The sequence below is a fragment of the Lissotriton vulgaris genome, chromosome 5 (genome assembly GCF_964263255.1).
Source record: "Lissotriton vulgaris chromosome 5, aLisVul1.2, whole genome shotgun sequence".
NCBI classification, from domain to species: Eukaryota; Metazoa; Chordata; class Amphibia; order Caudata; family Salamandridae; genus Lissotriton; species Lissotriton vulgaris.
The window spans coordinates 830,727,435-830,752,456 of record NC_141693.1 but is presented as its reverse complement, the minus strand read 5'-3'; the positions used below and the strand labels follow the sequence as shown (position 1 = coordinate 830,752,456).

Below are 25,022 nucleotides of genomic sequence, written 5' to 3'. Positions count from 1 at the left end.
AGAGAGGCCAAAGCAGGAATATCTAAAATGACACAAAATCTGTCAGGTTCAGGGCAATCATCAGGGTCAGGGTAGTTGTCATTCAGAATAACCCGCACTCCCTCTGGAGCGCAGCGTATTGTTGCTCGAAAATATTTAAGCAAGTCAATGCCCAAGATATTATCTGGGGTATGGGGCGATAACAAAAATTGGCCAAAACTAAAGTACTTATCAATGCATAGTGCAAGGGGCTTGGACAATGGGCTGGGGGAGGGTGTGCCATCAAACCCTACACACGTAATCATTTCGCCAGACAGGGGAGCCCTCGGAACCAAGTTTTTCGACAGAGCGCTACGAGTAGCTCCTGTGTCGACTAAAAACTGATCAGTAGAACCCAAAATACCCGCTGTTACATATGGACCTTGCTGATCTACTGGCACTTCAACTGATTCCTTACCCCATCCTACGCAATCCTATGCATGTACATAATCCTGATGTTCCACAGTCTCTCCTTCCAAAATCTGATATTGATTCCGTCTATCAAACGTATTTCGTTCGTCCTGGCCACGGCCCCTCTCCTCAACCTGTCTACGATCACCTCCGCCACCTCTCATTCCAGTATAACCTCCTCTTGACCTTCCACTACCTCGACCACGCTGACTACGCTGCTCACGAAGTACCGGACAATCGTCGGCCCAATGCCCAAACTCCTTACAATAAGCACACTGATCCTCCGCAATGTCCGTACGACCATACGATGCGTTACCTCCACCTCGTCTACCTCTCTCATTCCCTCTACCCTGTGTTCCCCGAACCTGCGCCAACATCACCTTCGTTTTCAATTCCTTCGTCTTTTTCTCTACACTTTCTTTAGCCTCCACTTCCTGCCGCTCATAATACTGAGCCATAGTTAACAAGGACGCAGGGGTCGCCGTGGCCCAGGAACTCTCACTCGACTTCAATCGCTTTGCAATCTCTGGTAGGAGATTAGCCACATATTTATCTACAAACAAATGCCGGCCCGTATCGTCAGTTAAAGATTGACCACTGTAATCATGAAATGCCTCCTCGAAGCGTGTAAAGAAATCTGAAACCGTTTCATCGGGTTTCTGCTTGCACGACGTTAACATAGTCCAATCAATCTTTTTGGCGGGAACAAGCGTTTTTAATTTACGCAAAATAGCTGCCGGGAGTTCTAGGATTAGCTGACAAGGCTTGCATGCTGGCGCCCTGTCTAAATCTGCAGCATTTATTTCTTTCCATGTCCCTCCCAATATTGTCTCATCATTATTTTTACGAATCTGCCGCCACATATCAGGGGGTAATATCAACCCAAAAAACAAATCTATATCTACAAGAGTCATCACACAAGACGATATAGCCCCCTCCACCCCCTCGTAAAATGCCGCTGGATTTTTCCGGAGATCAGGTAAAGAATTTTTCAATGCCATGACATCTGCTCTATTCCATGGCGTATATACCCAATTATACACAAAATACCCTTTCGCATCCTTCGACAACTTATCATCATCCGTACCTTCCCCTTTTGGTGGAACATACAAAGGCGCGGCTTCACGCATAGGCATAACATGCAACGCAGAATTCTTATCTGAACCACGAAGAGAACACTCCTTAGCCGCCTCATCATTTCCCGGCTCAGACTCCTTTTGCCTCCGTTTCCGTTCCTGTCGCAAATAGGTTGTCTCATCCCGCAGCGCGATCAAATGCTTGAACAGGTCATCAACATCTGTAAGATCAAAATCACCTTTAGCTAAATTCTCACGATACACCGACAAAACTTTAGGCTCTAACGTATCAGAAAGCTCACGATATGCGCTTACAACTTCATCCGCTAGGCTGGACAAAAAATACATTAATTCAAGATCCGACCACCCTTTCTTCTCTGTTAACAACTGCTCCTGAGTAACACAATGCTTATTCACTTTACGAGCCCAACTACGTAAGTGAGCGGACCTATCCGCAGTAAACCTGAGAGCAGATACACCCCTTTGGTTCGACTTATCCTGTCCGTCATCCTCGGAATCCGCAGCCGGAGCCGTCGGCAGAACGTACGGAGGCGGTGACCGATCTAACAAAGAAAAATCATCAATTTCATTATTAAGGACAGGATAAAGTGGTCGGCGAATAGGAAACTGACCAGTCGTTTGCAAATTACGCTCCCGTTCCTCCCTTTCCTTCTTCTCCTGAGCCTCTTTTTCCTCAAGCTGTAAAGCCTTATCCCGAGCAGCCTTACGCTGCTCTTTGTCCGCCAAGGCAACCTCACGCTTCATTCGCTCACGCGCCGCTTTCTCCCACATTCGCACACAATCAAACATGTTTTGTCTAGACCTGCGTTGAAACATACATTGCTCCACAAATTGGATTTTACTCAAATCGTATGACCCGTGTAGGGGCCATTGCAATTCGGGATCGGCCTTAGTGTACTTATGCCATAATTTACTGTACATAATAGGTGGAAGGCCGAACTTGATGTACATCTCCCTATTTGGTGTTCCCTCTGGGGGAGCCGGCTGTGATTCCGCTAACCTAATTGAGGCATCTTCTCCCAGACAACACATTCCTCGGAGTGTGCTAAAAACAGGCATGTTCGAAAAGTATCCCGAAAGCGTGACACCAGACCAAATGGCACTTACAGTTCTTCTCACGATTGTGCCGCTCAAAGGAAAAAACAAAGTTAGAGAAACATCTCTACATGCCTGCCTATGTGAAGTGCACTACACATATAAGTTCAAAGATCACAAATTCACAATGTTAGCTAACTCAAATCAAAGTTCATAGAATTCGGCAAGCGTCCTCACCGATCACAAAGCACAGATTTTCAGTAAGCGTCCGAAGACTACCTTACCGAACACAATTCGTAGGACTTCAGTAAGCGTCCGAAGACTACCTTACCGAACACAAAGCTTACCAAATACTCAACCGTCCAGGTTCCAACTGCCAAGGTCTTGTAAGCCAAATCAGCCAAACGGCACTCTCTCAGTGATGCGGACACTTCGAAAACTCAGTCGGAGACCGGCGCCACCTGGAAGGTCAGATCGGAAGGAAAGGAAAAAACACCGTGGCAGCCAAGACTCGGGTCACTCGTGGCAGCGCGCGCCCATGGTGGATTTCCAAGCCTTCGTCACGACCTCTCCTTCGGGCATCCGAGTCGCCGATGAGTCCCTTCGTGGTCGCCAATTGAAGTATTTCGGGGTTCCCAAGGCCTACACGCTCCAGAGATTACCCACTTACACAAGAACTGTTGGCACGGAAACTGTAAAATGCAAAGAACAAGTTTATTAAGACCCCATGGGGTGGTGGTACACTCAAACAGCACCCTTCGGTAATGCAAGAGGTATCACACCGAACACCGGTGTGACCCCGTTTATATACAGTTTTGGGGCAATAAAAGATAGGCGGCACAAGTTAAGACACAGTTTTAGAGACATATATGGTCATGTTTTGGAATACTGCCAGCTCATTGGAGAGTTTCAAACCCACTGGTCAGTTAGCGGCACATTCCTGAAGGTTTACGGGTCAGTGAGAACTGCGCATGTGTGGCTTGACCAGTACTAAAAATAGCCTGTTGCTGGGCAGATGAGAGTGGTCAGTGGAACGGACAAAGGACTAAAGGGCACGTCGGCCACGAGGCCGCTCATGGTCTAAGATGGCCGCTGCAACATTCAAAATGGCGTTTATCGTATATAGCCAAGTTAAGGAGGACAACGTGTAGGTTCAGCTAATCGCTAATCCGAACGGGCCAATTACGACACCGCAACACATAACGTGGGACTTGGCAAAATTAGTTTGCAGGTCGAGAGAGGCCATATAGTTGGTAAAGGCGCGTACTAGGAGACACAGTGCCCTAGGTGTTTGTACTGTGACCAGGCTAACACACATTCCTTCCTGACAACATTGCTGAATTTTTGATTTCTCCTGTGACTTCTCCCTGTTGCCAGATGTGTACAAGAGGGCTGGGAGTGGGTTGCCCCTGATTACTGGGATGTTCTGAGTTGCGTTTAAGAGTGTGGGATGACGGCTGTTCACATATAAAATAAACAAAAGCGGGCGGACACACATCCCTACCTGCCACCATGTTGAATTTTGATTTCTCCTGTGACTTCTCCCTGTTGGCAAATGCCTACCCTAGCCTTGTTCCCTCCTGTAAATGCACTAGAAAGTGAACCAAAACTGTGTCAAGCCCATAGGAAATAAGAATGTGTCATAATTTCCACCTGTTTACTCAGTTGAATGCCAATGCCAGGTCCATGAATGCTAGGTAAAGTGGAGATAGTTTTTCACTTCATTAGAACTAGTTTAACAACCAAATAAATCAATATGCAACTGAAAGGTGAACATTCTATCTTTGTGAAGTGCCTTCTGAGGCACAGAAACATGCATTGCTGCATTTTTAGTAACTTTTGATCCATTTGAGCTACAAACATTCTTTTCAAATCTGCAAATTATGCAGCAGATGATGAATTATATGGCAAATGTAAGAAATCCATAATTATGCGAAAAGCTCAATGGCCAAAGACTAGCATAATCCCAGTGGCCCTTACTGTACCACTTGCTGCACACGTTCTATGAATGTATTGGGAGAACACTTACTTGCCGCCACTGCCGAGAGTCATATCCAGGCACTTGACTGCACTTACCTGTCAGCCGCCACCGCCGAGAGTCATTCCAGGCCAATATCACGCGCCAGAGCTGACGCCTAAGCCGCCACCGCCGAGAGTCATAGCTGGCCATTGAAACCGCGCCACCGCTCCGGGGGGGACTACAACTCCCGGCAGGCCTCGCGGCGGCGCGCGGAAGTGACGAGAGACGCGCCAGCAGAGCGCTCAGAGGCTGCATAAAGGGGAAGGAGACCGGCAGAGCGGGGGAGAACACTTACTTGCCGCCACCGCCGAGAGTCATATCCAGGCACTTGACTGCACTTACCTGTCAGCCTCCACCGCCGGGAGTCATTCCAGGCCAATATCACGCGCCAGAGCTGACGCCTAAGCCGCCACCGCCGAGAGTCATAGCTGGCCATTGAAACCGCGCCGCCGCTCCGGGGGGACTACAACTCCCGGCAGGCCTCGCGGCGGCGCGCGGAAGTGACGAGAGACGCGCCAGCAGAGCGCTCAGAGGCTACATAAAGGGGAAGGAGACCCGCGTCGCGGGACGCGAGCGGGACGCCCGTGGCAAAGCCCGGGCAAAGGGCGGGCCGTCTGAGGCCGTCCGAGGTCGGCCAAGGTTGGGTTGGGCCAGGAACTCTGCCCAATCCTCTACAGGCCTACAGACGATCACTGTTCTTCTGATCCATCGACCTCCAGGTAAAATATTCACCCCTTATTTAGCTTCTAAGTCTTGTTTTGGCGCCAAAGCCATCTGCATACATGCCTGGTAGAAAGTTAACACCAGTCACTAACACTATGGAGAACTACCTAGTCCAGGTAGTGGTGAAAATAAATAGTGATAGAAGGTCTTCTTTGGGCTTGGATTCATCTACACAATCTCCACTAGTAGACAGAGGACTCCTTTGATCTGTTAAATAGTAGCCTCTCTGGAGTGGCACATGCTTCCGCCCAGGACACTGTTACCATCCAGCCCAGTGGCATAGTAGCCAGTACTGAAGATAACAGTGATAATGAAGTAGTGACTGTGAGCCCTACGACCTGTGAGCCCATCATCCCTTCTACTGTCCCTATTCCGGCACTGAGGGTTACAGGGGCCAAAAGAAAAGCTATACAAAAACGGGTGGGATTAAGGTCAGCTAAAAATAAAATTGCAACACCACCAAGGAAAATTTCTGACGAGGAGGACGACGATCTGACTGGGGAAACCTATGTGACCTTCTCTAATGTTCAATTCCAGAAATTTTGCAGTTTGATGGACACAAAAATCAAAGGGATAGTTAAACCTTTGATAAGCAAAATTGATAAATTAGCCGCCGAGGTAACCAAACTGGAAGGTCTTCTTGGAAAAACTCTGGGTGAAGTGGGGAAACTCCCAGAAGTCATTACGTCCAGTGTTCAACCTTTGGTTAATGACATTCAATCGATTAAATCCAACGGACTGATTCCTACTGTTGCCCCAAATCCCCCAGTGGCTCCACTGATAAACCCACCGGATAATACCTTTGGTGCTGTACCCTCCGCCCATCTTAATGGTGAACCTAATACCTCGAAAGGGTCATTTGAGCTGGTGGTGGAAGCTTCGCCACTAGTTCTTGTACTAGCAAATGTGCCCCCTCTGGCTCCTGGTGAAGTTGAAACAACATCATCACTTCTAAATAAATCTTTATCTTGGCTAACTAATAACATGGCCATATCTCCGTGGGGCAAACAGCAACTAGCTGAAGAACTGGTAAACGCAAAAAGAGTGGAGTGGATTGGGAACAGGGAAAAAAAATTCAAGGGTGATTGCGTCGTGCTCAATCTGTCTGACCCTGAGGTTCTACCAAACATCTTGCCTAACATTTTTCCTCCACAGAGACGATCTACTTCTATTGTTCCATTGACTCTAGACTTCTTTTACCCCCGGAAAGGCAGAGGCCCCAATCCAAGCACTTTAAGAACAAAATGGAACGTCGTAACCAAAAGGGGAAGTAAGAATTTTGGTTCCGTTGAGTGGGGTCTGGGACTGGAAAACAGATTCTCTGCTCTTTCCAATCTAGATGCTTGTGATTGACAAATAACTAATTGTATGCCTCTGCTGCAAAATTCTTCAGCCGCTTGCATAATAGGGGGGCATAGTCGAGCTATAGGTACACCAAATGAGTCATGTAATCCTGATGCTTCAGTAGGATTAACTTATCCAATTGTAAATGACATTGTTAATGTTGATGCAAATTTGAATGGGTTTGATCACAGCTTTGAAACAAGTGCGGAGTATGCCTCCGGGAACTTACTATCTTGGAATGTAGCGGGGCTCAGTTCCAAAATGGACTGTGGAGAATGGTTTGTATTTGTCAGCAAGTATGATGTTTGCATTTTTCAAGAAACATGGGCCTGTGATCCTGTTTTTGCTTTGGGGTATTTGAATTATTATGTACCGGCCATTAAAGGTCCCAAAGGGAGACCGATGGGAGGACTCACTATATGGGTCCGTCAGTCCCTGAAGATCTTAGTAAAAAATTTGGAGCTTAATCATAAAGACATCCAACTCATTAGACTTACGAGGGACTCATCCACCTCCATTGATATTTATAATTTATATGCTAGAGGAGGAAGTGCTGGTAAATCAGTGGTCCTATCGTCTCTGTATAATTACCTAGATATCCACTCTTCTGGGAACAACATTATATTGGCAGGAGACCTAAACCGTACTTTTGAACCCCTTGATACTGGTGAGGCTTTTTTAGGTGCGGAGGAAGATAAGATCTGGGAAATCCCTGCACTTGACCTAACCCCAATAACTCGCTGGACCGAGGATATCTTAGGTTTGAATGCTATGTGCCTTGAACATGGGTTAAGGGCTTTGAACGGTCGTACTAATTCAGACAGAGTATCAGCCATGACTTTTAATAACGGAAGATCCAAGAGCCGTATTGACTATGTTATATGCAGTATGCCCCTATGGTCATCTAATATTGATATGGAGGTTAAGGAAAGGCTCGAGAGTGACCAAAACCCTCTTTGTGTTCTCCATAAATGGTGGCTGTCTGATGTTACTGCTCTTAGTGCTTCTGTTGACCCCTTACCCCCGCTGATTGTGCCTACAAATGACTTACGCAGGCTGAGGTGGACTAGTGTTAAAACAGATCAGCTGGTTCTGGAAAAAATAAGTATGGCAACTGATAAGGCTATCATGGCCCTTGAGGGTGAAGCTGGGCTCCCTCCTAGCAAAAACACTGCCACCAAGGTCCATGAAGTTCTCTTTAATGAAATCAAAGGCCATTTTCTGAAACCGGTAAATAAAAAGAAGATCTGTGCCTATAGACCTGCACGATGGTACAATCATGAATGTAGGTTGGCAAGAACCTCCTTGGGTGATGCTATCAAAAACAAAAATCTAGAGGCTATTAGATCTGCCAGAAAGCAATATAAACAGTGCATAGCAAAAGCGAAAAAAGATTGGGATGAGGCACACTGGAACAACTTAAAAAATGCAAGTGATCGAAAGGACTCCAGGTTATTTTGGCATATAGTCAAATGGGGACATGACAGGTTAGAAGAGGCTAGCACTAATAATGTCCCTCAGGACGCATGGGTTAAGTTCTTTAGCGAACAGTATGCCTCTAGAGATCAGGCAGTGGATAGAAGATGCCTGCATTTTTTACCAACTGAGGATGACATCTTCACCAAGAACGAAATAGTCACTGCCCTTAATACTGTTCGAAGTGGACGGGCCCCTGGTATTGATGGGGTTCCGGCTGATGTTTTCTTGAATGACACTGATAGATGGTGCAAATATATTCATTTGTTAATAAATTTGATCACCAGAGGGGCAGATATCCCAGCAACCTGGCGGGGTGCTGTAATCATCCCTATATATAAGAAAGGAGATCGAGCACAGCCCGGTAATTATCGCCCCATTAGTTTAATAGACACCATTCAGAAAATAGTGGGGCGAGTAATTGTCAATAGGTTGCTCGACTGGGCTGATGAATGCAACATTTTATCCCCCTTCCAGGCTGGATTTCGCAGGGCAACCAGTACTGTGGATCAAGTCTTCTGTTTCCAACTGATACAGTGGAAGACCGTGGTGCTAGGCCGAGGTAGCCTGTACGCAGCATTTGTTGATTTGCGGGCTGCCTTCGACCTGGTACCTAGGGCAAAACTGTGGGAAGTGCTTGAGACACTAGGGGTCCCTGGGGATCTGTTGATTTTAATTATGCGACTGCATGAGGGCAACTATGCCAAAATACGATGGGGAGGATATGGGAACGACACTGCCGAATTTCCTGTTGAGCGCGGGGTTCGGCAGGGATGTTCAATGGCCCCTACTTTGTTTACCCTTTTTATTAATGGTATCGTTTCCCGCATGCAATCTCGGGCTGTGGATGCCCCTTCTCTTGCTGGTGAGAAAGTCCCTATTTTAATGTTCGCCGATGACACCTTAATTTTATCAAAAACCCCTAGTGGTTTACAAAAAGCATTGGCAATATTTGACGAGTTCTGTGTTGATCACGTACTTGAGGTGAATGCGTCCAAGACAAAACTCATGGCTTTTAACCCACATAGAAATTTTAAATCAAAAATTACCATGAGTAGTCGCATCCTGGAAGTTGTACAATCCTTCACTTATTTGGGGATCCTGATCTCCAATGATAATAAGTGGCAGCAACATCTCAATATTGCCACATTAAGGCACAAGCAGCTAGCCGGCACTATAATCAAGGAGCATAGGAGTTATGGGGGTATGAAAATCTCCATGAACTCCAACTATCTGAAAATAAATTTTTGAGGTCGTTGACAGGTACCCCACAGAGCAGTCCGCTATTGCCCCTGCGCTACGAGTTAGGTAGAAGAGAAATGACGGAAAAGGCAAAACTACGTCCGATACTATTGTGGCGTAGACTTTGGACTACGCCAGAGCTCTCCCACTACGCGGAAGGGTTCATAGATGTTATTAAAGCTGACCATTATAATAAAATCAGTTGGTTTAAAACACTAAAGATTGCATTGTTCAATCTAGGACTATATGCTTTATGGACCGATCCTGCTGGGGCTTTATTTCCCTCTAAGTCTGTTTTAAAAGACATTTTTTGGGAATATGTTGCCAATAGGAGTGTGCTCAATACTAATAGTGGGACCATGGCCACTAGTTACCTAGAAGTTAAAATGTACCCCACTTATGAAAAGTATTGGGATTACATAACGAACCCCTTGGACAGGAAACTGCTATTCCAATTGAGGGTAGGCTCGCTCCCCCTTCGTAATTTAACAAGTAAATGGAAATCTGGGGGGGTAGCATTTTGTCCAGCCTGTGGGGTAGGAAAAGAAACTCTAGGTCACTTTTTGTTTTGTTGCCCAGTATATTTTGCCCCAAGGCGAGCCTGGTTGGCTCCTATGTGTAGGAATTTAGGTACAACAAGTAGCGTGGTGGCACTGCGTATTGTAAAATCCACTACTGAAGAATGGATCAATATTGCAACTGCAAAGTACTTGGGGTGGGCATGGGTTTTAAGGCAGAGACTGTTGGTAAGTTAACTACTCGCCATCAAGTTGATCAGAGACTGCTAGACAGCTGTCTATTCTCTGTAACTGCTTAGTAATAGCCAGAGACTGCTAAACTAATGTTTATTCTCTGTAAATGTTTTAGCTGTCCAGAGACTGCTAGACTTTTGTCTATTCTCTGTTTATGTTTATGCTTATTTAATGTGTCATCGGCTTGAACTTTGAACTTTCAATGGAATGAATTCTTGAGGATTTTTAAATTGCTATTATGATTATCATCCCTCTGGTATTTTTTAACGGTAATGATTTTTGCACCTGTATATATGATGTGTCATTGTTTTTAATTGCCTAAATTGTGTAATAGTTTTTAATTGTTTAAATTGTGCAATGTGCTTTGTCCGATTGACTATGTAAATTTAATTGTTTTTTATTATATGTTTGTATGTCTTGCTTTTATGAGTAATACTCGAATAAAGCACTTTTTGAATTGAATTGAATTGAATGTATTGGCATATATTAGAATTTTGTTCAAGTGCACTACAGCACAATGGTGTAAGCAAAATTCTTAAAGCCTAATTGATTAAAACAATTAAAACAGATAGGGTATTGCAAAGGCCAAAGGGCACAACTTGATATTTGAAAAATCCAAATTTTGTTTGAAAAGCTGTCTTAGACTCACCCCCATGATGCATCCAGACTAAATGGTAAGCTCCCCTTAAATACAGATCTGAGTAGATTCATGCTTGATAAATTTGATCCACAATGGACAGATATAAAGGAAAAATGTATGCCGATTCTTCATGGTAACATTATTCATGCTCTATAGTTGATACACATTTCTAATTTCCCCCCTTTTGGGGTATGAAAAAGAGAGGGGAGAAAACATGCAACTGGTATATATGCATGAAACCATTAGGCAGAAATTCACCTAGGCATCTATTTAAATATTTAGTGTCTTTTTACCATAAAAGCATAAATCCTGCTACAAGGCAATGAGGGTTCAGATATCAAATCTATCGGACAATCATATGGGCGGTGATGAGGACATTTTTTCACTCCTTTCTTACTGAACACATGTATGTAGTCATGATAATCAAAAGGAATGATTGCTTGAATAAGAAGAGGGTTTACAACAAAAGGTGCACACAAAAGAATCGCCCTCATTGGAATCACTTCTTTTTCTTTAGGAGATGATACACCCTGATTTACAATGAAAGGATGACATTATTATCAACTCTTTATCCCAATCTATGTAATGGTTATATAGTCTTACCCAAGTAAGACCCAAACTCAATTCATATAAAAAGATACGTTATCTCAATGTACCCCTAAACATGTTATAGGGAATGGCAACCTACTATGGGTCAGAGGACCAGAATTTGACAATGTACCATCTACAACCCTGACTTTTATTTTTGTTTTCTCTTTTCACAGGCCATCCCAATTGTTGCATCATGTTCCACTCAGTAAATGTACCTAGGGTACCTAAATCAATAAAAGCCACTTACTGACATGTCTTCCCTTAAAACATGGATACATTAACTGTGAAATGTTTTGCATCACTAGTCCATTGTCTTTATATAGATCAGTCATTTGGAGTCCAACCCTTTCCACTCAATGATGGGACTACAGTCACAGTTGAGGGAAATTATTTCCTGACCAATTCTTGAAAGGTCTTTTAATGCAGTCTTTTTTAAAATGTTGATTAGACCCACAATATAAAAATAAGTTATTTTTGCTCTGTTTCTCTCTCTTTTTTTCTAGATAGGGATGTCTCGTGGCTTCTATCTGATAGGAGGTTCTGGAGAGGTAGTCCTTACTATTATTTTCTTGTTTATCTAGATTCTTGGTCCGTTTTAAAAATAAATCAGGCCGCCCCAACTCTTCAAAACAGCCCTTAATATATTTTAGCCACGGAATTCGTAGCATGAAATCCAGACTTAAAATATCCCTTAGAATCTTATGGTTAAGGACTAAATCATCATTAAACCAGCAATTGAGCCAGAGCAACAAGGGGTGCATAGCCAAATTGTCACTAATATAAGGCAGCCCCACTTCTTCGTGGACCACAAAGTTGGATGTACCCCTCGGCACTTTAAGGAGGCGTTTTAAAAGATTGTTCTCCACCACCTGTAAGGCATCAATTGTAGCATAGCCCCATAGTCCACTCCCATAGCTCGCAATGGCGACACTTTTCGACTGAGACTCAATGTCTAACGACTCAAATATGAACAGCGGAACACGTAATTGTTCCTTTAGTTTAGACTAACTTCAACATACTTCAAACAAATGTCTTTTACCTAGTTTTAGATCTTCAAAATCAATTAAGCCATATTGGCACACTCCTGAAACCCAGTAGTTTACACACATGCAGGAAAACAAAATGTCGTTAAACTAGTAAACAACAAATGGTCTTAAACTCTAAGATATGTGAACAGACTTTAGTTTTTGATAATTAGCACCACAAAATCTTCTGCTGTAAGTACTAAAAGGCTTCTTTGAGTACAGAAAATTCTCAGGATGAGAAAGTATGCCCCCCTGGTAATCAGCAAACCACTTGAATAGTTGGGAAGCAAGGATCAGTATGTCACAGCGTCTTTACTTCGTGACACCTTGATAAAACCACATTACCTAAACTCTCAGTTTCCTTTCAACTCCTCTTTCCCAGTACTTCACTTCCTGTTGGATTCAGGGACAAGAGGGAGTGATTGTCTCTGGTTTATTTAGTTTGTTCACCAGATCCGGTACGGCATGTTTCTTTCAATTGAGGGTTTACATCAGTTAGCATCTGGTAATTCATGTTAAGGTAGAAATTAACAGGTCAGGATAAGTAAACATTTTAGGTGCATATACATTCCTTCCCGTTCTCAAATCATACCCCTGAACAAGTCTCCAATTTCCATTTAGCTACCTCAACAGCGATGTCTCCTCTGCTATGCCGAGGAGCATTGCCCCCACTGACATCCCCCCGCAGCAGCATCAAAATGTACAAAATAAAACGATAATAAAACATGTTTATTATTGTTTTATTTTTCCTCTGAGAGCCAAGTCTTGGGGGCAGGGTCACCACAATGGCTGTCATCAAGGGGGAGTGGTGGGCACTGTTATCAGTGCGCATGTCGGTTTGATCAGTCGTCCCAGCAAGGCCAAACAGACATGTGCACTGAGATGCCTCCAACCCGAGCTGGATTGCCTGGTTAGACACAGCAGGCACAGGCTCCCAGTCTCTCTGGGAGTGCAAATCGAGGGCGCTCATGCTAATCCTGACGCTGCTGTCAGCAGCATAAAAGCAGCATCTGTATTGACTGAAGGGGACGCTACTGTACCTCAGGTCCTTATACCATTGGAGGAGTTCTTTATAAGTCTCAAAAGTCTCTCTAGGGACCCCAGACTTTCTCAAACTCCCAAGGGCATCCGAGTGAACTGTAGATAGACTATTCCACCAGCATGCTCCAGTTCATGTTTGTTGTCCGTTGTTCCGCTGTTGGGATTTTTGTGCTACTTGACAATATATCTTCTTGCCACCAAAAGTGCTGTGTTACATTTTAGCAGGCTGTACTTAGGCAGTGTTGTGTATCCCCCAATATGCCCAATATGGCCAATGATGGGCCAAGTGAGAAATGTTCCTCCACGGCCTTACCTAGTCTGCATCTCACCTCGGCCCAGAAAGTCTGTATGTGTGGACAGCTCCATAAGGTATGAATCAGTGTCGTCTGGCTGCAGCCTCTCAGGTAGTTTTCATTGTCTGTACTCCCCATGCAGTAAGTCTGGTCCATGTAAAGTATGCTCTATGCAGAATTTTAATTTGCACCAGTCGAGATCCTGCCTTGATCGCAACCTCCCTGGGGTGTTGACATGCTTCTGCCCACATATTGTCCTCTAGAACCCCTAGGTCTCTTTCCCATTTCCCTATAGGTGAATCTAGATTGGTCTGACTAGTGCTTACCAGTGTAACTGTGAAGTGGTGTACCTGTGCAAGAGGGCCGCCAGGATCTTAGACTCTCTGGCAGTTTATCCCCGTAATGTGCAAGACCTTGCTTCATGTGCATGTACCTGTAACATTGGGATTTAGCTAACTGGTATTATTTCTGTAACTATTAAAATGAAAGAAGTTCCTGCTTGTCTTATAAGTCTCTCAGTGTGGAAATGCCCAAGAAAATGGAAGAAGTCCCTGCTTATCTCATAAGTCTCCCAGTTTGGAGATGCCCAAGATGGCCCATTGCCTTTGACTCTCGAGTCCCTTGAAATCACCTAGAAGGTCTGAGTACCCCAGGGGGTCTATAGTGTAACATTCCCTTACCAGCTGAGCATTTGCATAGCTTATTTCCATATCCCGGTCACTGTAACCATAGAGAAATGGCATTGGGCTGGTAACACTTCGTCATATAGTATAGGGGGTACCCCGAGGATAGTCAAGCGTGTATCCATACACTGTCTATCATGCTGTCAGTGCTAGCTCCTACTGGTCTGTGAATGTCCAATCGTTCACCACCAACAGCTGCACTGCCCAGTAGTACAATTTCAGAATAGGGAAGGCTATTGCCCCGTCAAAGAGATTCCTAGTCTGGATCACAGGCGCAATTCTCTATGAACTTCTGTCCCATAATAACAGTCTTGTCAGTGGGGCCACGGTCTGAAAGAATTCATTGGGGACCTCAAACAACGAGTTTTGCAACATGTATTAGAATTTTGGTTGCATCATCATTTTATACAGGGCTGCTCCACCAAGCAGTGAGATGGGTGTCTGCATCAGTGACTCATTACTTCCCTATATTCTTCAAAGACCCTTTCTAGATTATTTCTTTGGAACTCGGCTGGGTCTAGAGTCACGTATGTGCTTTAAGTATAGGAACCCCTCCTGTCACCAGCAGATGGGGTACTCCCAACTTCTTTTCCATATATAGCAATTTTTTGGCGTGATTCCATAATTTTACTCCAGAAGAATTTAAAATATTCCGCTGGGATGCCGTTGGGTGCCAGCACCTTCCTTGCTTTAAGCTGCCAAATGGCGTTCACTCCACTCTAATTTTCCCATCCAACATCCGTCTGTAGTCCTCACCCAGTGCAGCCATCGGTATATCGGTGACAAACCTCTGGAATTCCGCTGGTTGCTCCCCTATTTTGGATTGGCACAAGTCAGCCAAATGAGTCGCAAAGGTCTCGGCTAGTTCTCCTGCCTCTTCCACCAGGTCCTCACCGCAGTTTTTATTTTAGATATCCACGGTCGTTCTTCCTCCCTCACACCAGCCAGGCCCGAAGCTTGCCTGCTTTGTTCTCTACTTCGTACTGCTTGTGTCGTATATAGTCCCTTGACTCTGCTCCCAGCAGTCATCCTATTCTCTTCCCTTGTGTGCGCTATTCGATATAGCAACTCAAAGCTCTACTGAATGGTGTATTCCACCTCCCAGCGGCACAGCCTATTTTACATTTCCACTTTTGTTTTAAGGCTCTCTTTCTTTTTCCCGGTTACATGCGTAATCACATGACCACTGACTACTACTGTGTAAGCTTCTCGGACACTAATCCACAATAGGACCGAAGTGGTGTGTTCTTTAAAATAGTGCTTCATCGCCGATCCCACGAATTTTAATGTGTGCCAGTAAGTCAGTTCCCAAGGATCCAGCCTCCATTCGACCAGCCCCATAGGGGCCCTGAGCTCAAGCCGGGTGCTCAGCCACAAGTGATCATTAATCCCCCATGGTAGATACTTGGGGGCTGATTATCTGTGCCCTTGTGCTCGGGCGGCCAGGCCATAATCCAGCCAAACATTGCACGTGTCATTCCCAATATCAAAAAGTATTGTCTCGCAGTGGGGTTCTCTTCGCACCACAAGTCTACCAACCCCCACCTCTATGAATGTCTGTAGTCATTTTGTCTCTTCCCCCCCCAGTTAAATGCCCCACAGAAGCCTATCGAAGTATCCCAGTGGCCGTGCCTCCATAAGGGCAGAGAAGCTTCGCCTCTTTGCTGCGAAAAATGAAAAATAAAATGGTAATAAAACAAATCTATTACTATTTTATTTTTAATGCTGGCAGAAGCCAAGTCTGAGGGCAGGGTAGCAGCAGGGAGGAACAGTGTGCACTTCATTTTAAAGTGCGCATGTCACTTTGGCTGTCAGTCTTGCGATGGCCACCGTGACGTACACGCTTTAAACAGTCTTAGACAGCTGGGTGGAAAGCAAGCACAGGCCCCCAGAGCCTGAATGAGTATTGAACCAGCGCTCCATCCAACACTGTTTAAAATGGACCATGATTGAGAGCGTTGGCTTTAAGCCTAAGGGCACTGCTGGATACATATTCACCCCACCTGTTCCATTTGCCTCTAACCGTCACTGCAGTTTGCCCTCAGTGTTAGGTTGAGGTCCCCTCCACTATAATGAGCATCTCCAGCACTCGCACCAAAGAGTCTCCCATCATTGTTAACATGTGTGACTTCAGTCCCAGGGGGAAGTATCTGGAGGCTATTGTTATCAGCTCCCCTTGACATGTCCCACTTACTGCCACAGAGCAACCCTCCAGGTTCACCCATGTAGTGGGAATGACCTACAGACCAGGAAACACACTCCATGGAATCTTGAAGTGAATCAAGAGTGCACCAAGAACTTTGTACCTACACCTCCTTAGGAACTTACAGGCAATCTCGGCCTGGTATGTCTCCTGCAGTAGTACGCCGTTGGGGCCCTGTCTGTTCAAGAATTGTACTACCACCCCTCTCTTCACCTTAATCCCCTGCCCATTGACATTCTGGAATAGAAGGTTGAGCCCCCACCCCTACCTGTGTGGGCATGTCCTTGGTCACCATAAAGCCTTTTGCCATACTTTCTAGCATGTGTGTTGTGTCGTGTCAGTTGAACCCATCCCTTGGAAAATTCCCCCCACCCAAGTGCCTCATGTCACAACGCTGTTTGTCGCCCTTCCTTACCCTCCATCAAACCTGTATACAAACTTTAGTGTTCCATTCTCTCCCTTCTGTGGCTCAATGAAAGAGTGTCTCAAAAGATCAGTTGGGTCCCTGATCATGTCCCAGTGTTGCTGTTGGTGACACCCGTTTTCTTCCCCTGGAGCACTTTCATCCACTACCTCAAATACCCCTAGCCAATCAGGGTGGTAGGGGCCCCACAACTCTGGCCTCACCTGCACTCTCTCCCATTGACTCAACCCTACCTGCCTCCATCTCTGTGGCCGCCATTTGCTTGGACTATGAGCATTTCTTTCTGCCTCCTCAGCACTCTCCACTCTCCAGTCTTCCAGCCACTCCCCCTTCTCCTCCTTAGAGCCGAAGAACTAGGATTTTCCTTCCCAACATCACTTTCGACTTTGTTGGGAAGATAAAAATGCATTTTGTACCTCGTTTCCCAACTTTTGCTTTCATCTTGTTGAACGACCGGTGCACATGTTCAACAGTGAAGTATGGCGAGAAACCATCAGGTCTGACCATGGTGTGCACCACGCATTGCCTTCATCAACCTTGTTTCCATTTATTGTTTTTTTGCTGCATAGCTCTGGTGCTGGGCGGAGGAAGATGAAGGAAGAGGGCTTACAGTGCATGCTCGCTCGGACCGGCACTACAGGCTCACAGCTTTTGTTGTATAAGCTTTATTTCGAAAACTACTATCATAAAAGCTATAAAAGACATTTTATAAAAGGAATACAAAATAAACATATAATACAGCAACATGGTAAAAAGTGGTGTACACAGGCAATCCATAGGGATACACTGTTGCCCCCTCTATGAGAGATGCAGTTGCTGAGATCTACTAGTTAAAAGGTAATATGCAATTCATCAATAAACACATGCATAAATACAGTTAGGGAAATAGGAAAGGAGCAGCATTACAATCCATTGTGATAGAAGCCTTATCATGGGCTCAGTTTGCAACCCCCAAACAAACCTAATTAGAATAGTTTAAGCCCTCTTTAAAATGACAACAGGGAGAGTTAAGATATAAGGTGCACATGCATAAAATGTAGTTTTGATGCATAACCCTGCGGCAGTTTCATCTCTGCTTCATTCAGTAGGGTGCTGGGCAACCCCTGACAAGGCTTTTTGTCTAATTAGCCATGCATGGCTAAGAAAGTCACACAGAATGTGAAAAGAGGTCTGGAAACAGACCTGAGAATTCACAGGGCAGCCCGATAGTCCTGTGTGTCCAGTTGTCTGGAGATTGGTTTTAGCCACTTGGATCTCGGGATGTTATATGCCGAGCAAGCAAGCATAATGTGTCCTACACTTGCCATCAGGGCCCTGCAACATGGGCAATCCTTTGGTGTCTGTTTGGGTGAGTGCCATTTTGCAGTTGTCTCACAGACAGGGAGTGTGCCGAACCTGAAGTGGATGTACAACATCCTTTCTCTCGGGACCTGAATTATGTCTAAAAAGGGCTCTAGGCATCTAGTCTGCTTATGTAAATAAAAGTCTGCTGTTAGTCTACCCACATTGGGTTTGCAGATTTCCTGGCGATCCACCCATTTCCAGTACAAATGTTTGACCTCATCTTTGCTTGGTGGTTCCTCCCTATCCCAATGCGCTTGGAGCCCCAGGGCTGACATAATTTTCCTGACGCTTGAAATCCATCCTATTTTGTGGCCAGTGTCTATCCGTGTGACCTCAGTAAGGGCTTCGGCCTGGTTAGAAAGCTCGGGGGTCCGCCTAATGCGAGTCCAAAATAGCAATGCGCGCAGCCTAGCCGTGTCACCGATCGACCACCTGGCCATGTCAAGCATTAGAGGTGTGAAGGGAACGCTTTGAGGCAACGACACCAGGTCCCTGAGGAACTTATACTCGGATCTGCAGAGATCATCAACCTTGTCGAATCCCAACAACTCAGCTCCATAAAGAGCTGTGCTAACCGCTTTGGCATCATAAACCAAGAGAGCTGGGGCAACCTGCCTACTATATGAGGAGCGATGTTCTTTCCCAAGTACTCCGGACACTTGTTTGTGCCCCATCAGCATCTTTACTAGTTGGGGCTTCCATTACATTTTGTCGGAGAGTCAGGCGCTTAGATAATCAAAGGCACCGACTCTTTCCGGGGATGTCCCACCCAGCAAAAGACAGCTTCTATAGGACTTGTGGGGGTTGAATGCCATAAACGTAGTTTTAACTTATTGATGGCCAGCCCTCTGTTTATATCAAAAGAGTTGGAATCAATAGCAGGGTATCATCAGCAAACAAGAGGGTCAGTACCTTATCGCCTGCCAGGATTGGTGCATCAGCTGGGTCTTCTTGCAAGAATCTAACCACCCCGTTCATGTAGCGAGAGAACAGGGTGGGAGCCAAGACGCAGCCCTGTCAGACTCCCCTGTTAACAGGGATACACTCCGTTAGTTGACCATCTAACCTGGGCATAATTACCTTCCTGAAGCTGTACCAGCAGATTGAGGATAAAAGGGGGGATGCCCATGTCTCTGAGTGTCTGCCACAACTTGCTCCTGGGGACAGGTCAAAGGCAGTCTTATACCAATAAATGCGAGATAAAGACTGCCCTTGCCGATCACCACTATTTTTCCGTAGATAAGTAGCAGCCTGAACACTTGATCAATCATTCCAGTCCTCGGCCTAAAGCCGGCCCGATACTGAGAAATCATGGTTTCATTCTCTGCCCATAGTTGTATCCTCTGTAGAGGAAATCTACCGAAGACCTTCTGCAGAGCATCTATCAAACTAATTGGCCTATAGTTTGAAGGGTCTTCTCTGGCATCCTTTTTGTAAATCGGGACCACCTAAGCACCAAGACCCGGGGACTGGGGCACCGCTGGCTATGGCATTGGCCAGGAGGAGAATGTAACATGCCCAGTTAGAAGTGTCAGCAAGAAATAAATCACCTGGCAGGCCGTCTGAACTGACTGCTTTGGAGGGCACTATTTTCTCTTTTGCAGTCTCTATCTTGGCCAGGTCAAAAAGATCAACATCAGCCTTGAGGAGCCCATAGAGATTATCTAGCTCTACAGGCGGCGTGTCCTCAGATGATGAATAAAGCTTCCGGTAATGATCATGCCATTCCTGGACTGGGATGTAATTAGGAGGTGGGCGTACACCTTTCTTATTACCCCAGATAAATAGGGTAAAAAATAAATTGGCTTCCTTGGCTGAACTTGCTTCCTTGAGTTGTTGCCAGCGGGATTCATCCCATGCTATCTTCGCCTGGTGCAAAGCAGCTCTATATCTCTTGGCAGCTTTGATCAAGGGGCAATTCTTATCTTTGATTGCTGCTGCTAGGAGCAAACGGTGGTGCCTGCAGTCTTTTGTATACCACAAATGGGGCCCTTTTTTTGGCAAGCTGAGCTTATTGCCCAAATTGGGGGCTAAAAAGTGTATGCTGAGTCGATCAACTGTACGAGAATGGACCATGGGCACGTCCGCCAACCCCCTCATGCTAGAGGCTGTGGCCTGGAGCTCTGACGTACATACGGCCAGATCTTGTCGTATGCCAGCAATCTTAGATTCTTGCAGAGCTACCTTCCGCCATTTTAGGAATCTATTACAGATGGAAGGGACAGTCTCTCTGGTGGTGGTCAAGGGTAAAGTACTCTCAGAATAGTGAGGAGCTTCCCACAGAGGGTTCAGGGTTAAGCAAAGGGGATTGTGATAAATGTCTGTGGTGATGCCCATGCTCATGTCTATCAAGTCTCCTAATAGCTTCACGTCAAGTAGAATATAGTTGATGCGGGACAGGCAGCTAGCTCTGTTGTATGTGTTTGCACCCTGTCTATCTGATGGTGTTCTCCTGTTAGCTGCCCTCAGACCGAACTCTACAGTAATGGGGTTAAGTTGGAGCGCAGACTGCATCCATCTTTTAACTGGAGGTAGATTTAGAAGGGGGACAGAACATTTATTGTCATTGTCCTCAATTCCCACTAGGTCTTCTTCATCCAATGGCTCAAAGGTGCAGTTGAAATCTTCTGCTACCACAACTCTAGCGTGAGGTGAGCAGCTAACTAGGCTCTCTTCCAATGCTGAAATGGTGGGGGAAAGTTTTGCCCTCTTTGGTCCCCCTCACATAGACATTAAACAGATCAATTATGACCCGGGCCCCTTAATGCTGAGTCTCAAAATGTCTTAGCTGGAACTTGTTTGACAGATAATTCGACAGCTCAGGGCGATGTTCACCCAAATGATCAGTCCCCAGGATGGGCACCCTCTCCCTATGGTTGTTGCAGGAGAATGGATGCAAACATAACCTGATTTGTATAAGGGGAACAGGCTCCAGTTCTCTTGACTGATACGTATGTCGTAACCCTCAGTTAAGTCGTTCCAGTGGGGGACTGACAATTTACTGTTTAGCCCTGCCACATTCCACAATATTATCTTCAGCCGTTGGTGAGGTGCTGAGCCAGGTGTAATGTTTCTAGTTGGGGTGCAATGGCTAGATGGAGTTTGGGGTGGTGCCTGGAGATTTGAAGATGTGAAGTAATCTGCACCCACCTCCTCCCAAATTTTAGTAGTGGAGCTACCTAATCCTACTTCCCCCCGGGAATTGTCTTTTTTTTAATCAGGTACGGTGTATGGGACCAGGATGTTGCAGAGGCTAACCATGTTATTTGGAGGGTTAGTGTGTAATCCGAGGTACCTCAGAGGCTTGCTCTGTAGTCAGTTGTTAGCCTCCAATGAGGTGCCACCAGCTAGAGTAATAAATGGTTGGGGGGTAGGTTGCCTACTCTGATTAACAGTTGAGAAGCGTCTCAACTGAATGGAGGAGGTTTCAGGGGGACAGGGTCGTAATTTCAGGGCAAGGAGGTTTTCTGCCAGATCAACCCTTTTCAAGGTAAGCACGATGCAATTAAATGGTTGAGCTGGAGAAGTACACCTCCGAGCCCTGATGATGTTGTCTTGAATTACTGACATGGTGAATCCAGTGAATCGCTTTGTTGGTCAAGGAATCTTGGCTCTCGTAGCCATTCTTTGTGTCAAGCTTAGGAACATTGACCATACAGATCTTCGGGACGTGTGGCAAGTGGGAGGTACCCGGATGGATCAGCTGACATTGGCCACTGCATGAAAGATGCTGGGCCTGGGATAAAGAGGTGGGTCTAGTGTTAATTACAAGATCCTGCATGGCCACTATGTTGTGAGGCCCACTGTGGTGATTATTATTAGGATTATTTAAATGATTAGCAGTAGGAAAAGATGGGGCTTGCTTGTGAATCGGGACGGTAGGGTGTGCGTAGTATAGGACCGTGGGTGATGGTACCCCTACCATGGGTGGCTGCCTCGCATGTTGTATAGTGATTATGACAAGGCTGTGAGAAGTGTCCAGTCACAAAGTTAGCGTGATAAGGGCGAGGTGAGTCGTTTTGCAATATTTATTTGACCAGATTAGTGAGGCTTTCAATCATGGATCTCACAGTCCCTATTTCCAATCTAAGCATATTAATTAGTTGGTGCGTATCCTGGGGTTCCAGATTGGATGTTAATCTGGTCGCTGCGGTAGATGCAAAAGGAGACTGAGGTGTGTCTACCCTGTGGTCATCAGACAGGTCCAGCAGGGGCGAAAACCTGTGTGCACAGGGGGTAGTGGGTCCAAGGTGCTGGGTGTTAATATCAGGAGAGTTATGGGATTTAGTGGGGGGGGGGGTGGCAGACCCTCGCTGTGTCTAGTAGTGCCTCCTGATTGGGTAGGAGGCCCCCCATGAGGGAAGATTTTTTAATATTGCTGGGATGGTAGGTGAGCGGCTTGGTCTGATAGTGCGGGAAGGGAGTTGGCCAGGAGTGGTGCGCGCAGCTGGCTCATCAACTAAAATGTCTTCGCACTCGCTAATAAGGGTGTCAATTCGGTTGAGAACACAATTGCTGCCTGCATGTTTCAGTGTCTTCCTGGCCTTTTCCCTTTCCCGACTTGGCCATTGCCACCACCACCACCGTTTCCCTCCATGATTTTCCTCTTCCCCAACCCAGAGAGCCGCAAACGAGGGTGCTATCGGCAGAAATGGGCAAAAATCAAGTAACTTGTGCTCAAGTCGCTTTCAAAAGTCAAAACAGTGTCTTGGCAGCAGTCAGGTGGTGTTGACTGGAAGTCCCAAATAGGTAACAGACATTGAGGTCTCAGCTGGTCTCTGCACTATACATAAAAAAACAAGGGAATGAGCACAGTACCTCGAAGAATAGGTGACAGTCAACAGGCAAGTCGGGAAGCCAGATGAAAGGGGGATGGCCATCCCCTGCCTCTTCCTGGCAATGACTGGGCCGTCCTTGGCCCGGGCGCAGCTCATGCGCATCCCCCGCTGCAGGGCCCAGGTGGTGCTTATATGTGTCTCCGGGTGCAGGAAAAGTGCTGCGGCCGCCGCAAAGACTGCTGGGGGTTGTGGTCTGATGCCCCCTCCTCTGTAAAACGGGCACAGCTTTTTAGCTGTAGACACAACGGAGCCGCATGCTCTTCCATGACCTACCTTCCAGCTCCTGTTTCTTCTCTGTGGCATACAGGGGGCAGGGATGATCAACTCCTTTTGGATTCAGGGTGGCCTGTGCTTGCACAATGAGGTTATAGTGGCACCAGTTGAACACCACAGTAAAAACTAAAAAGGAACTCAGTCTCACTAAACAGTAGAAAGAAAAATATGGTTGTTGGATGGTAGACTACTGCAAACTTTGGTATTCTACAACCCATTTTGGTAGAGTTGAGAACTCTGGATTCGAGTAACGGCTGAATGATGAGTATGCGTAACAATTGATTGTCACAGTGTGACAGCGGATTCTAAGACCAATTTACATTTTTCTCAGGTGGCATGTATGAGACTAAGGTCTCTGCTTATGCTGACCCTTGTTGTATATGTTTCTGTAAGAATAGTTCAAAGCTGATATGCTCCCTATGCAAATCTTTGCAATACCATATAAATCAATTAATTGCATGTGCTAAATTTGATTTTATTTATTGAAAAATCTTGTTTGTGCATCAGTTTTATAATCTCCTTTACTGTAAAATCCTTACAAATATATATTGCCTTACATTTTAAATTGTACTGTTTATTTTTTGGGTTTCTAGGCCCCAGAGCAGCAGTTTTCATCCTCCTCCAGTGCCACCAAGAGGACGCTAATATTCCCAAAGAATTCTTGGAGCATGCTTCATCTCATCTGTTGCTGGGCAGTCTTTCTGGAATTAAATGCAAACTGTATTGTTTCAGTAGCCATTTTCAATAAAATGTTAATTAGACTTGAACATTTTCTTGATTTTGTTTGGTGCAGTGGTCCCCAATATTTTAGATCCCTGACCCACTTTTTAGAACAAGAAACTTTTGCGACGCACACGCCTATCCTGGGCACAAGGCGGGCAATTGTTGAATGTAACTAAAGCATTGTGTGGTTCATGTGGTATAGCAAAGCCATTTACAGACAGTATATTTTCTATTGAAATGGACACTGAATTTGTACAGACATAGAGTTTTACTGATAAAACTATATAGCAGACAAATGATAATGTGTGGAAATCGACTTTCTGTGATTTTTTTATCATTTGTGCATCACCAAGTAAGTGTCTTGATTTGTTTTGATCCTATTGAAAATCTCTGCTTCCAGCACACTGCAGAATTACAAAAAGATGCTTAATGTTTACTTTCCTAACTGCTGGATGCATACTGTTCATATACAGGTATTTACATTTCGTTGTGTATTGCAAAAAAAACAACATGCATTGTCACATAATTAACTTTAGACACTCCTCTCATTGTGCAGTCAGAGAAAGAAAAATAAACACCAATCCTCATATTAAAAGATTAAAGCAGGTTGACATTTGTCCTTTGTCTTTGAATTTCCACTAAATGTGACAAGTTAAACACAGAATTTAAAAGCATCTTTATTTATTGTACTGACTTTAATGACCCACCAAAAATCAGCTCCCAAACCACAGTTTGGGGAACACTGTGAAAGAGGGGCCATAGATTTGTTCCAAAATTTTATAAAGACACTTTTCGATGGTTCTTTTAAACAGTATGAAAGCAAAAG

At 45.3% G+C, this 25,022-nt stretch overlaps 1 protein-coding gene across 3 annotated transcripts in view; it reads left to right on the top strand.

The window, feature by feature from the left end:
• Window positions 1–24,803, top strand: part of PIK3AP1 (phosphoinositide-3-kinase adaptor protein 1) — a 1,689,354-nt gene extending 1,664,551 nt beyond the window's left edge. For all 3 annotated transcript variants that reach the window (XM_086922323.1, XM_086922324.1, XM_086922325.1), the window contains one exon: window positions 24,067–24,803. In XM_086922323.1, coding sequence (XP_086778449.1) covers window positions 24,067–24,118 — 52 coding nt within the window. In that variant the 3' untranslated portion in view covers window positions 24,119–24,803. The remainder of the gene's footprint in view (window positions 1–24,066) is intronic.
• The last annotated feature ends 219 nt before the right edge of the window (window positions 24,804–25,022 follow it).